Source organism: Canis aureus, chromosome 6 (assembly GCF_053574225.1).
Source record: "Canis aureus isolate CA01 chromosome 6, VMU_Caureus_v.1.0, whole genome shotgun sequence".
Classification (NCBI taxonomy): domain Eukaryota; kingdom Metazoa; phylum Chordata; class Mammalia; order Carnivora; family Canidae; genus Canis; species Canis aureus.
Genome location: NC_135616.1, coordinates 80247868 through 80262198, shown reverse-complemented (window position 1 = coordinate 80262198; position 14331 = coordinate 80247868). Strand labels below are relative to the sequence as shown.

The window sequence follows — 14331 nt, the reverse complement described above, 5'->3', positions numbered from 1 at the left end:
AGGCAGCATGAAGGGGAAAAAACAGTGAAAACGAAAAACAAGCAGAGACAAACTGCTGAATCTCTCTTTCCCCAAAGAGGGAGAATGAGCACCTTGGGAAAAAGGTAGAGCAGCCATTGAAGGGCAGGGGCCAGGCAATGCTCTTTACCCTCTGCAAGCATCTCATCCATGGAGAGGACTGGGATCAGAGGAGATCATGGTGCAGCATATGGGAATATTTAAAGAAATGGGCAGGGAACAAACGTAAGAACCAACGGAAAGTCCCTGGCTCTCACCCTTCTTTGGTGTTGACGTTGGACCAAAGCTTTCAACATAATCATTGTCATTATATGGAGTGGTCCTTGCCTCCCAGAGAATATTGTTAATGACACGAACTATGAAAATGATTCCATCTAACATGTGAGTACAAGCAGATCGAGGTAGAAGAATCTGGAAGCTAACAGCATGAGGGAGAGAGGCAGGAAACAATCTGATGGAATGTTCCATAGGGAACAGAACTGGAAACAAGGCACAGTAAGGAGATGGAGGGGAGGGCAGGGCACAGGGCAAGGTGGGCGAGGGCAGGATCAACTAGTGGTATTTCCAGAGTAAGTAAAAATAAAAATTCCAAGACCAATCTAAAAGGGGAGTGGCTGCTGGGCCCCTCATGCAAGGACCCGGGAGAGGGAGGGCGAGGGTCTGGGAAGGAGGCCGAGGCTGAATGGAGGGTGCAGCAGGAATGTCGTCAGGTTGGAGGTAGGCAAGCCCCAGAGCAGCGGCTCGCGCTGACATGCACAGCTGTCAGGGGCTGGCACGGAATCCCACTGCAGTCCAGGATCCGAGCGCAGTCTGTCCTGGGCAGAGCTCAGAAATACTTACCCTTCAGGTAAGGCCAGGGAGGCACCACCCATGTCACAAGCACAGAGCCTCGGTACATCTGGGGGAGCCCGACGCATGGTCCCCTTTTAACCTGGCTCTGGCACTTTATTTGCCAGAGTCACGAGAACAGGCGCCAGAGTCACGTTGTGTCCTCCAGCACCTACCGCATCTTCGGGGGTCCCTGGAGGACCTGCTCCCTACTGACTGCCCCAGAGGTCTGAGCGTCTGTATAAACCAAATGGACAACAGGCCAGGGGCTAACCGGCCCGCGGCTCTGCTGGGTCCCAGGTGGCCTGGCTGCCTACAGCACAGATTTTGACCACTGACCACTCCCAAGATGTTCATTACCGTCAGCTGTGGCCCCAGGGAAGGCCCGAAGGCTACCCAAGCGGCTTACAAGGCTCCTTGAAGGCCAGCGACAGCAGCTTCATGATGTTTGTATCTACATATGGGGAGTTTCTGCCTATCTCAAGGTGTTGGCTGCGTGGCGTGGTGTTCCTGCCCCCTCCCCTCTAGGGGAGCTGGACGATGCGGAAACCTGGTGTTGGGCTTTGCTCTGAGCAAAGGGCGTTTAGGGGCTTTAGGACTTGCAGGTGTTTCTTCTCCATGTGGCTTTGCAGTTGGTGATGGAGAACAATGGCAACTGACCGAATGGGTCCATTTTTTTAACTACAAAAACAAAAACAGCTTCAAATTGGTGTACCTGTTTTTTGAGATCTAAACACTCAGGATCTGGTTCCATTTGATAATTTAAACAACTGAATTTGAAGTTGGCTGGTAAATGACTTAAGGCTGAGAGAGCAAACACCTTCATGTACTACTTTCCTCTACTGAGGAAAGAAAGGAAGTCGTGACCTAGTTTAGGAAATGACAACCTCATAGGGTAGGGAGAGAAAAATACGTAAGCCTGTCTCAAACCATAGGACTGGGAGCCACTAGAACCCTGGAAGGGGCTCTCATGCCCAGTAATTTAGGGTTGGGATAGGAGGACAGAAGGACTCAACTGCTCCATTTGGGGACTTTCTGGGTCTTGTGCGTGGGCCAGGGTGGACGTGGTGCAGAGTTCCACGACCAGTGGGTCTGGGCTGGCTTTGGGGTCCTGGGTACTCATTAGAAGGCACCAGCTTTGGCCTCACTGACATGCTCCTGACCAGCATGCAGGCTATTCCTTAATGAGCATCACGGACAGCTGCCTCACAGTAGAGTACAGATGGCATCACTCAGGGAGTTTCAAAAATGGAGGAAACCCCCAGTGCAACAACCAAGAGCAGTGGAGATGGATTCATCAACAACTGCTTAGCGCTACTAGCACACTGCTCTACGTGGGAGTGAACACCTGTGTGGTAGGCCAGGTGGGTCTGGAAGGAGCAGAAGACGGAGATGCTAAGGGGGAGGTCGTCACTGCAGGAGAATCAACCATTTGTTATTTGTACTTCTTGCTATTTTACATCAACTTGAAAGAAGTTAGTGCTGCTTTCTGGAGATATAAGTAGGTATTACTCAAAATTCTATGTGAATGTGATCAGTTATGATCAGTTACAGCCTTGGAACCGTGACTGTAAGACCTCAAGAGCAGGGCACATCTCCTTTGTTCTGGAATTATAAAGAGTAACAGGACTATGAGAAGATCCACTATGAGTGCTGGATCTTGTGTAAATTGGGGCCTTGTCAGGTCCTGAGAAAGATTTTTTTTTTCAGTAAATAACCTAATTTTTTTGGCCATTGTAATAAACGTCTCTCCTAATGTGCTCCGATTGCATATTACGGATGCTTGCTCACAGGAGACCTGGGATCTGCCTCATACTACCCCAGTGCTCTGGTTCCCAGGCAAAGAAACCTGAGTTTCGCCAGATGAATGCTTTGTAACAGACATCTGGTAAAATAAGATCCTTGAAGAAAAAAAAAAAAAAAGCCAAGGCCCAGCAAAAGCCCTAGGTGATTACGGGCGTGTGGCGTCATGCACTTGCAGGGCTCAGGTGCTCCCGAATCCCATCCAGGTGGCTACCCGGGAAGCTCTATACTCCCTACCGCTCGCATGCCCCTTCCGCAGCAGGGAACGGACTCTTCTGGGTGGACTGTCAGTTCTTAGCACTCAAAGCTGCCCAGGGTGGCGGCTGTTCATTACAGCGGCTAATGGAGATGATGGTCATTGCAGGCCGGTCACGGTGCAGGAGAGGAAAGCAGTGAGCCATGGAGTATAACTGGAGGCATGAGCCCTGAGCTCATTCTAGTGGGCGAGTGCTGAGTATTACTGCGGACTTCTGGGGAAATGGACTGGGGCAGGAAATCGATGTATGAACCAATCTGCATTCTGCTGCAGAATGACTCAAACAGCTCTTCCGGCAAGGGGCTGAGACAGGGAGGTGCACCCGGCAGGAAGGTCTCTGGCCATGTTCAGGCTTCCCCAGGCGCCTAATGTGAGGCCTGCAGAGGGGGCAACCTTGTCTTAGCCTTTTCATCCAGCCCCTGGGGACAAAGCTATTGCTTAGAGAATCTTAGAAGTTTGGGATCCCTGGGTGGCTCAGCGGTTGAGCGTCTGCCTTCGGCTCAGGTCGTGACCCCGGGTCCCGGGATCGAGTCCCACATTGGGCTCCCTGCATGGAGACTGCTTCTCCCTCTGCCTGTGTCTCTGCCTCTCTCTCTCTCTCTCTTTGTGTCTCTATGAATAAATAAATAAAATCTTAAAAAAAAAAAAAAAGAGAATCTTAGAGGTTCAACCTAGGTTTGTCTCAGGTCAGCCAGACACCTCCCCTGAAACCAGAGGCAGCACTGGTTCCCAGAAGGGCGGTGGGGTGCCCACAGGGGATGCTGTGTGATCTGAGAGCACTTATGAAATGGCTGAGGAGAGAGGCTCAGCTCCTCTTCACACATCGCTTCTTGAGGGGGCTGAGTGTGTGGGGAGACCCGGAAGGGTGGGCCTACGCTCAGTCACCCAGTCCTGGCAGGCACTTGGAGAATGGGCGCACACAGAGAGGACGGAGATCTCTCCATACCTTCATCTCCTCTTCCATTTCTGACATTTTCCGCTCCAAGGCTCGCCTCTCCTGTTTAGAAACAATGAGACTGTTGAACATCTACTGGGTTTAGAGGGGAGTCAAAATGCTGCTTCCCAGGTGCCATGTGATCAGCAGCGTCACGTCTCAGGCAAACCTCATGCAGGGGACTGAGTGCTCAGATCTGTGTGATGAAACTACTTCACTGATAGAAATCACATGACCTAAATCTCCCATCAGACATTTAGAAGATAAGCAAATGGTCGGGCCATCGCCATTCTGCGCAAGCTGAAGATTTCATGGAATTTCAAATGACTGCAAGTGACCAGGGCCCTTGCTCTGTATTAGGAAGAGGCATCCTTATCGTCTGTAATGCTCCCCCCAAATTCCTAAGGAGCTGCTTCTACCATGATAGGGAGCAGATGGTGAGTGGGGAAGTATCATCTAGGAGGAAACCGCACCCCTCCCCCTCCCCCTCTCTCTTCCAGCAGCCGACTCCTCATTTAGTCTGAACTCAGAGATTCCTTGATTAGCTGAGATACCAAGGAGGTTTTGTTACAGGCCAAGGAAATAAAATGTAAAACTTTGCTGCTTTCCAAATTAAACAGGAGAGATGGGAACATATTAAACCTCTGGGGTTCAAATCGCAGCTAGGGTTCATCAATAAATCTGAGTTTTCCCAATCCAAGAACGTCAAATCCCAGAAAAATATTCTGAATGCAGTCAGGGGGAGGTCAACAGTTGAGCCAGAATGCCCCCTCACCACCCCCTGTCAGAGTGAGTGGAAGACTCTGCTGGCTCATATTTCAGCTCAGGAGCCCAAAATCAACGGCAGAGGGTCCTCCTGAAAATGTCCTTTTTTGTCCAAGGTGACAGGAAGGGTAAAGAGACCTTGGTCCTGGGCACGTGTGTGCGTGCAGGTCTGCTATGCACCCAACCAGTGCATGGGGTGACCTTCCAAGGACCTTCCCACCCTAAGGCTGGAATAAGTGAAAAGTACGGACCATCTGAAGAAGCCAAAAGGACTAGTAATCAAATTGCTGTCCAGAATCACACAAAAAGAATTTATTATCAAGCCGGGAATGGAATGTGGCAGGACTCCTGCTTTCTTAAGACAAACTTTTTCCACTGGCATGAACAACAAAGTGAGAGAGAAAGACTCAGATGGAACGGGGGCCAGGGTGGGGGGTGGCGGGGAGAGAAGCACACACATACCCGTTTCTCCATCTCCAGCATTGATGATCGGTCAGAGGTCTTCTCTTGTTTCTGCTAGTGCAAATTGAAAAGAAACAGCGGTCACTTGGGTTGTCTCAGGGTCAGCGGGATGCCCAGTCTGGTTTAGCTCCGCCGTCGGGACATCCAGAGATAGATGTCAGGGCTTTGGGCTCTTGCCACGGCAGAGGCTCCCAGCACACAGATTCTGGTAGACACCAGAGAGGCGATCCCATAACCCAGAGGGCATGAGAAGTGGCTTTCTTCTGTGAAAACCAGAGACTCATGAACGTGAGTGTCCAAGCCCCACGACACACTTCCAAGCAAGCCCTTTGCACTCCTATTTTTTCTGCTCTGGGCACTGACGCGACTTTCTTTTAAAAGCAGTCGTTTTCATGTGTGGATGGGCTTCCAGGGGTTCTCAGGAGCCCCCTCGCGCAATCTGCCCTACTTTGAACTGAATAGTTCCACTTTTATCTGTTTTGTATATTGAGCTTCCAGGCAGGGTATGATTTTATCTGAACAAAAGATCAGAATTTTATTTTAGAACATCTTTGACTTCTGCTATACATTTCACAGGAGGGCCAAGGGAGGGATTTAGCCACTACAGCTCAAAAGTAGAATAACTTCGGGCAGTGACTCTTAAATAGGGAATGGAAATGAACCGTGAGTTCCTTTTGGCTTTGGCATTGTAGAATTTCTCACATTTAATAGACATTTTACCTACGCAGGGTGATTATTTTTATTTAGATTGGTACCATGCACAAAAAAATTTTAATAAATATAGAAAGTATGCTGGCCTTCTTGCAGGGGTTTCTTTTTCCAGAATATAAAGGAAGAGCTGGAACTAACAGTAAAACTCTTGATTTTTGGCTCCTGTCCTGGGCTTTCACCTTCTGTTCTGAAGGCCATGGCCATCTGCCTTTACACTGAATCTACTACGAAGTGGAAGGAAAAGAAAAAAAGGCAGCAGTAGACCCTGGAGCTTGTTTATATCCTCCGTGGTCTCTCTCCCTGAGCCTGAGATGCACAGAAGCTGTCGTGATTTCACGATTTTCTTTCTTTTTTTTTTTTTTTTTTTGATTTCACGATTTTCACTTAGTTCACATCTACAGAGTGACTTAGCTGGCTTGTTTGAACCAAAGAACTGGTTTGGTTTTGTTTTTTAAATCTTAACCCCCGAAGAGTTAGGGTGGACCTTTCATGTAAAACATTGAGTGTGTCCATGTGGTAAGTGTCTCCCTACAACGTGTGGGGCTGACAGGCCCTGCTCTCGGTCGGGCCAGGCAGCTCCATTTGTGGTAAACAGCAGAGAACTGCTCTGCAGCACCGTGATTTCTTCTGAATTTCAGTAACTTGTATTTGGCAAAACTAAGTGTACTCCGACACACCCAGCAAAGCAGTTGGCTAGAAAGTAGACCCTGCTCCCCAGTGACTGCAAAGGCTGATTTTATTTTCAGTGTCCTCCGTGCAAGCCAATGTCAGCAGCTTGTTAGGCTGCTCACTGTTCCGAAGCACAAGCCGGTGGAAAAGCCAAGAACCCCTAAAGGTCAAAAAATGTGCTGTCAGAAGAGTGCTTCTGGCGGGAGTGGGGAGCAGGTGAAATCGGGTCCTCTTGTGGATCCTCATAGGGCTGCTCCGCAATTTTCTGCAAAATAGCCCCAGTGATTCCTGATGAGAAGCAGCCCAAGATCTGTATTAATTAATCCTTGTCAGTTCACGGCACCACTCAGAGTAAGAGTCCGCCTTGGGCACCTTCTGAGCGTGTCCTGTGAATGAGACCCGCTGCCTGCCCGGGAACGCTGCGGGCCAGAAAAGCCTCCTTGAGGTTTATGTGGTCTGTCCCTGCCGTGCTCATGCGCATGCATATAGATTTTCTTCTGGATCGAGACCCACTTTCCTGGTCTCACTGAGTCACTCTGGGGCAGTGAGTCTCCGCAGCGGAAGAACCGCGTTCAGCTCTAACCACCAGGCAGAGGGGGAGCCTCCTACCAGCCGTGGGCCAGGCCCTTCATTGGGCACCCTGCCGCGCCCTCTGGCAAACGCGGTGTCCTGGCTGTCCTGCGGAAGTCTCAGGCGAGTGCTGGGGTGCTGTCTTCCACGCGCTGGCCCATCCCATCCCATCCCATCCCAGGAGGGTTGCCACAAGCTGTTCCGAGGTACTTAACAGCCCTGCTCCCCGAGCACCGTGTCCTCTGCACCGTACGGTCCTAGCATCTTAGTCTTTGCTTTTGGATTATGTCATATGGCCAGAACAACCAGGCATTTCTAGTTTTCATTTATGCTTTCCCAGTAAAGAGCCATTTTTATGTCAGTTCAGCTCTCAAAGTTCTGAGTCCCCGGGCATTCCGGGAGGGCAATAACTCAATAAGTTTCCTGTTAACTCAGCAATAACCAAGCAAGACAGCACTTGCTCTGGCTTTGGGCTACAGTGTTCGTCTCAATGGTGATGAGGTTATTGCTTCTAGGACCCTCTAAAGCACCGCCTAATTAAATCAGGCCTGGCAGTGAGAGGAAATGGTTTATCTGGTCTGTTTGCCACTAACACTCTATTCTTAGGCTGGAAAATGGTGGTGGCTTGAGGAGGTAACATATGCTGCGGGACAGAACCTGGGCTTTGGGACCTGATTGCACATTCTAATAACACCTTTGTTCCTTAATTTCTTTCTTTCTTTTTAGAGAAAGAGAGCATGAGAGCCTGAAGGAGGGGGAGGGGCAGGAGAGGGAGAGAGGCTCCCAGGCAGGCCCCAGTGTAGAGCTGGACTCAGGGCTCAAGCTCACGACCCTGACACCGTGACCGGAGCCAAAACTAAGAGTCCGATGCTTAACTGACTGAGCCACCAGGCGCCCCAGACCCTGATTTCTTATACGACCCACACAAGCCACTTATTTCTATTGGGCTAATCTGCTATCTCTCTGCACTGGGTTTACTGGGCTCCTCTCTCTAGGAGGTGATAGTAGATAAACTGAACTGAAACATGATGATCAAGACAGGAGACATTGCCTAGGACTAATCTTGTGATGCTGGTCAACACTTTTCTACTAAGAAATAAGTAGATAGGGGATCCCTGGGTGGCTCAGCGGTTTAGCGCCTGCCTTTGGCCCGGGGCGCGATCCTGGAGTCCCAGGATCGAGTCCTGCATCAGGCTCCCGGCATGGAGCCTGCTTCTCCCTCCTCCTGTGTCTCTGCCTCTCTCTCTATGTCTATCATAAATAAATAAATAAATAAATAAATAAATAAATAAATAAATAAATCTTAAAAAGAAAAAAAAAAGAAATAAGTAGATAATCCATAATATTAATTATTAGCATTCAGGATGTTAGGAATTGTTCACTGAACGATCGGTTTTCCATTTTAAGTTAAATGCTAATTGGACCCTGAAATCAAATTAGAATCTAAAGGGCTTCTGTCTTCTGTCTCTGAGAAGGGCCAATCTTAATTCCATGTCACTTGCCATCTCTGACCCCTAGGTTACCTTGCCTCCTCATACTCCCCCTGCCACCCACCCTATTTCCTCTTCTCCCTTACCTGGGCCATCTTCTCAAGCTTGGACTTTATATCTGCTAGCTCTAGCTGGGCCTCTTGAAGTTTTGTTTTCAGTTTTTGGTTTTCGGTCAGGGCACTCTCGTAGAGCTGAGAGGAGGGAAAGAGAATCGGGTCACCTACGAGGCAGGGCTCCCAGGATTAGCACTCATGCAGTTTCATCCTATGAGAACCCCCCCCAAATCATCATTGTGGGGCACACGGAGAAGATGGAGGAAGCCTAGGAAACAGAACACATTCGGCCAATTGGTTCTTGCTTCTTAACATTGGTGAAGTCCCAGGTGCTAAACACGAATAGAATGGTGCTCCAACTTCAAAAATACTAATCTCCGGGGAGAAATGTAGTCATTGTGGTTCCCCATACAAAGATAATTTTTTTTTTTTTTTAGAGCCAATCTAGTGTGTATATCGATTTTAGTCAAGTTCTGCTTAACACAGCATTAACAAAACAAACATTTCATTAACAAAAATGGTTTTCTCCCCCAGCATCTCAGCACTTGAAAGGGAAGCCTTCAAGTCTGCCCCTGGAGCTAGGTACTCCTCTGCAAGAACCAAAGGAAATGAACTGTAAGATGTTTTCAACTCCCTCCAAACCAGATTATCATGTACCATCACCAAGAAGTATTTGGTTGACACTGGCAGGTCCTCAGTAAAAGCATGTGTTTGTTAATAACATCACTGTCTACAAATGACTCTCTGGGCTCAGACACACAGCACTACTTTTATTTCTCCTGTCTACAATTGTCGATCTTTACTTTTTCCTATACCTCTAAGTATCTGATTCGAGGTGTACATTTACTGCACTGAGGACATTAGAGGAAGAGGTGGAGCAGACCAAGAAGCTCGAAAGAAATTAGTTGCTACTATTTACTGCTTCATGGGAACTAGGCTTATTTTTCTACACTGGGGAAAAGGCTGAGAAGTTTATGTGTTGTAGCCCAACAACAGAAAAGTTGCAAAAGGAGCCTACTTTTTTTTTTTTTTTTTTTAAATCTACAATAGTCACACACACACAGAAAGAGAGAGAGAGAGAGAGAGAGAGAGAGGCAGAGACACAGGCAGAGGGAGAAGCAGGCTCCGTGCACCGGGAGCCCGATGTGGGATTCGATCCCGGGTCTCCAGGATTGCGCCCTGGGCCAAAGGCAGGCGCTAAACCGCTGCGCCACCCAGGGATCCCAAGGAGCCTACTTTTTTATAATCCCGGTTGCTGTCTTCCTCCACGCGGCTGGTCAGGGTGGCGAGGCGGGCCTCCCGGGCCTCCCGGCGGGCTCTTGCTGAGGCCCGGTCCCCATAGGAATCGCTGCTTGTAGGGTTACTACCTCCTGATTCCAACCTGTGGCAGATACATGGAAGGTAAATGTTGGTTTTGAGAATGAAGAAATGGGGGAGAAGGTAATGCTTCAGGGTAGTTTACGCCTTTTCTAAGAAGCCCTTAAGAACTCTGGCCAAAAACAACGCACATTCCTTCCCTGAATCTCCTCTGCCGGCATTCTTGGACCTTGGGGTTAAGCTGCACCGGCTTGGAGGAGGAGGCTGTCATTTGCCAAGAATGGAGCTTACATGAAAAACTGGCTGTTTGGATTCATGGACGGACTTAAATCTCAGAGCTTTTCAAATTAGTTTGGGGTTCAACAGCTTTCCTCGAAGAGTGTGCTTTTAAAAGAAGTTTCTTGGATCTCAATGGCTCTTAGACAATGATTCCAATGAACTGTCAATGAATCAGAAACATATGGACTTGGAGTTCTGAGCTGGAGGGTGGATAGGGAGGGGGTGGCAATGAGGGCTACGTTTTTTAGGTGTACTGCTGGTTAGTTGGAATCTCACTTCAGGGTACCACCGCCGTGCCCAAACAGCTATTTTTCTACCCTCTGTTCCCCAGTCCACACTGCGACTGTTAGCCTGTGATGAGGATTGCTACATCTTCCAGCAGTTGAGCTCTGAGAGCTGATGGTGGCTTCATTTCCAGGAGCAGTGAGCTCCTTAGTGGAAGGGCCTCTCAGCTGATGATCCGTTTACACTAGTGTAATGATCATCCTGCTCCTTGATAGTGGTTTACATTTTTCCCAGACTTTGTTCTTTCCAAACGAAAGTGTGGCACACATAAAACTGCTATGTACAAACCAGCCTTGCAGAGCTCTACATCCCCGACCCGGGATGTGTACAGAGTCACAGCTGTGGAACTTCCATCTGATGGCTCTGTCCTGTGGTAGCTATTGCCAAAGTTGGGGGTGGGGGAGCCGAAGTAAGTATTAGAGGAAGTCAAGGAGCAATAAGGAGGACACAGAGGGGGAGAGGCAGAGTTCCTAGCGACTTGGTCTTACAGCGATGCTAAGGCCTGCAACATTCTTCACAACTTTTTCTTCTTACACTTAAAAAAAAAATTTTGTAAATAGAAACCTCTTTACTGACTTTTCTGATTACAAAAGCAATACATGCTTAAGTAGTGCCGAAGTGTCTAAAACAGAAAGTAAAAGTCACTCCATAATCCTGCCTGAGAAATAACCCCCATTAACACTTTACTTCTATCCTTGCAAAAGGTTAAACACATAAATACATTAAAAAATATATATTTCTATGAATAAAACCAGATAATACATGCTGTTGTCTAACTCTCCTCCTCCTCCCTCCACTTATCACTACGCCCGGAAGCATCTCACCTTATCTTATGTAAGTAGATATAGATCTGCCTCATTAGAAAAAAAATGACTGCACGGTCTTCTACTGTATGGCTGTATAATAATTTAATCTTCTATTGACAGAAACCTGTATTATTTTGAACTTTCTAGCTACTATAAATGATGCTACAGTGAGAAGACTTGTCTATAACTTTTAGTTATAGCATTTGTCCAATTATGTTCTTAGGATAAAATCTTAGAAGTAGAACTTTTTGATCAAGAGGTAAGTGTAATTTTAAATGTTGATATATGTATTGCTATACTGTCCTTCAGAGCTAGATCCTTTCTATTCCAATAGGAGAAACAGGTCATTGTCATTAATTTTAATATTTGTAGATCACTAGGAAGGTTCAGTATCTTTGATTGCTTGTTTCTGAATTGTCTCTTCATAGCCTTTGTTAATCTTTTGCTTGTTATACTGTGGGAACATCCTATATAGCAAGGCTTTTAAAATATCTAACATAAGCTGCACATATATTTTCTCACTTTACTTTCTGTCTGTTTAGGGTGTCTCTTACTAGCAGAGATTTTAAATTTTATATAACTAAATTTGACAATTTTTCCCCTATGGTATCGTGCCTGGGAGAGTCTTTCCTATATAAAGATTATAAATATTCTCTTCTATTGCTTTTGTAGTAAAATCTTTTTCTCTTAAAAATTGTAATAAAAAAATTGTAATACATCTTGAATTGGGTTTTGCTTTTGTTTTTTGGTATGGCTTCAGGGAAGGATGTGTTTTCCCAAACAGTCAGTTGTCCCAATGATCACTTATTAAATAACTCTTCCCCCCCAGAGTTGAAAAATCATCTGATACACGTGACTTTTGGGGGACTATTGTGTTCCATTGGTATCTTTGTTTATTCTTGAACTAGTATCTCGCTGTTTTAAGCATTAGTTTTTATAACATATTTTGAGGTCTATAGGGAAAGTCTCTTTTCATAAATGGCCATTATAATATAACAGAATTCAAAAAAATTAACTATAGCAAAATACCAGTCTCTATCACATTTACAAAACTAATTTTCTGCTAGGTTAGATGTAAATTATTTATCTTCAGCTCGTGCCTGGTGAGAGGGTAAGCAGAGGAAGAACCCATGCAAGCTTATACGTTTTAGAATATATTATTAAGGTAGAACAAGCTCAGTTATCAAACAGATTATAAGACTCATCTGCCCAATGTTATCCCATAACTACATTTCCCCTCAACCTCTTCTTAACTTCTCTATCAGAGGAATGGTGGAAAGGGAGACAGCTTCATACTTTCGGCTCCTTAATCTTTACTATTTTCTATTCTGTTCTTCAGGAAGATCAGTTTTGTATCTTCAAATGTTAGGTGAAAAATTACAAACGATCATTCCCCCAAACTCTGATGATCTGCTTCCTTAATTTTTCAGCAGTTGCAACACTGGTCTTTAGCTCATTCAGTAAATTATCACAGAGCACCATCTAGGTAGAAGGAACCGTGTTAGCTCCACTATTAAATGACCGTATCTAAACTCAATCTCAATTTGGGCATCTACCCTGCAAGTCTTCCGTGAACAACCAGATTAGGCTAATGGCCTCTTCTCTTTGCTCATAATACCTGTCCATACGACTACCTTGGCCCTTACTGAAGGTGAGGGTAGTGTTTTATTCATGTTGTTTCCGTAGCACGGTGCCTGGTAGGTGCTTTAGGAAAATCAATGTGGTGGAAGCATACAAAATGAACTGGAGGGAGGAGAATCTGAAGGTAGCAGGTGAGTTGAGAAGCTACTGCATTAACTTAGGCAGGAAATAATAAAAGTCTGAACTACTGTGGTGGCTGAGGAAATGAAAAGGAAGGAAAGGAGTGAGAAATATGAGTACATGATTTAAAGCTGAGTTTAATTACACATGCACTTCTCACAAGTATTAAGCATGCATATAAAACAGGGAAAGGTCTTACCTAGAAAGTCTTTCATGCTAGAGAAAGGAAGAGACAAAACAAAAACAAAACAAGCATTAGCAAGGGACTGATAATTATTATTTCCATTTATAAATGCACTTTTCAAATCAGATGTCTCAACTTCACAGTTGGAGATATGGGTGTAATTTAAGAAAAGCAACTCAACTGACTACACAAAAGGCTATTTAGCTCATCTTCATTGACTCAGTAGATTGCAACTTTGGGGAGAGCATCTTTTTTAACTGGAAGTCAGCAAACTATAAAATGATAAAAAACCGCACCCCCACCCCTATCCACCACCACCCAACTAACAAACCAGCCTTGTCTTCTAGGAGGGACTGATTTTCTGTGTGGCATTTGGCCTCTCGGGATCTCAATATACATTCTATTAACTTCCTTCAGTTCACAAACCCCCAACCCTGCCCTCAGTGAAACTGCAAACTAAAAATATTAAAACTCAGGACAGTTCCTGGCTTTAGCCTAGACTTGTAGTGAAAGGTGGCCAGAGGGTGTGGGGAGCAGGGAAGTCCCACCTTAGTCCCTAGGATGGTGGTTAGCAAATGAAAAGAAGAAAGTACTCTGGGGTCTCAAAAGAAAGGATGTAGATATAAATCATAAGCTTGGTTATCTATCAATGGTCTATGTATGGTTGTAAACAACAAAAAATGATTATGTTGATAATTTACATTTTTAAGAATCATAGATGACTGTTACCCTCTTATTTCCACCTTTTTTTCTCCCCCCAAAGAACTCAGGCAAATAAAAACTCAGGTGATTTGAATATATTTACTTATTTTCTCTTTGGAGATACTGAAGAGCAACAAAGTCCTAGAGGACACACAAAAGAAGGAAGAAGAGAAACAAAGGTCCAACAATCTACAAAACGAGTAATAAATCCTTTGACTACTGAGGAGTCGCTGAGTGACACTGCTCTGCTGAAGAAGCATTAAATGGTTCCTGGAAGCCACTGGTTTGTCAACCAACACAGCACGACAGCGCAATATATCCCACCCCCTAAGGCTGTCCAGAAGTATTTGCTGAAAGGAATTCTCTCTCTAAATCAGGAGTATATTCATCAGAATTCTTTCATGTGCTTTTTCAAAAATGTATACATCCCAATCTCAA

At 45.9% G+C, this 14331-nt stretch overlaps 1 protein-coding gene across 12 annotated transcripts in view; it reads right to left on the bottom strand.

The window, feature by feature from the left end:
- PPP1R12B (protein phosphatase 1 regulatory subunit 12B) overlaps positions 1-14331 on the bottom strand; it is a 205943-nt gene that overhangs the window by 9808 nt on the left and 181804 nt on the right. For 10 of the 12 annotated variants that reach the window (XM_077902508.1, XM_077902511.1, XM_077902510.1 and 7 more), the window contains 5 exons: positions 13207-13223; positions 9796-9940; positions 8593-8697; positions 5067-5120; positions 3852-3902 (listed from right to left, as the gene is read on the bottom strand). In XM_077902508.1, the coding sequence (XP_077758634.1) occupies positions 3852-3902; positions 5067-5120; positions 8593-8697; positions 9796-9940; positions 13207-13223 (372 nt within the window). The remainder of the gene's footprint in view (positions 1-3851; positions 3903-5066; positions 5121-8592; positions 8698-9795; positions 9941-13206; positions 13224-14331) is intronic. The other 2 variants (XM_077902509.1, XM_077902512.1) reach the window with 1 other exon arrangement.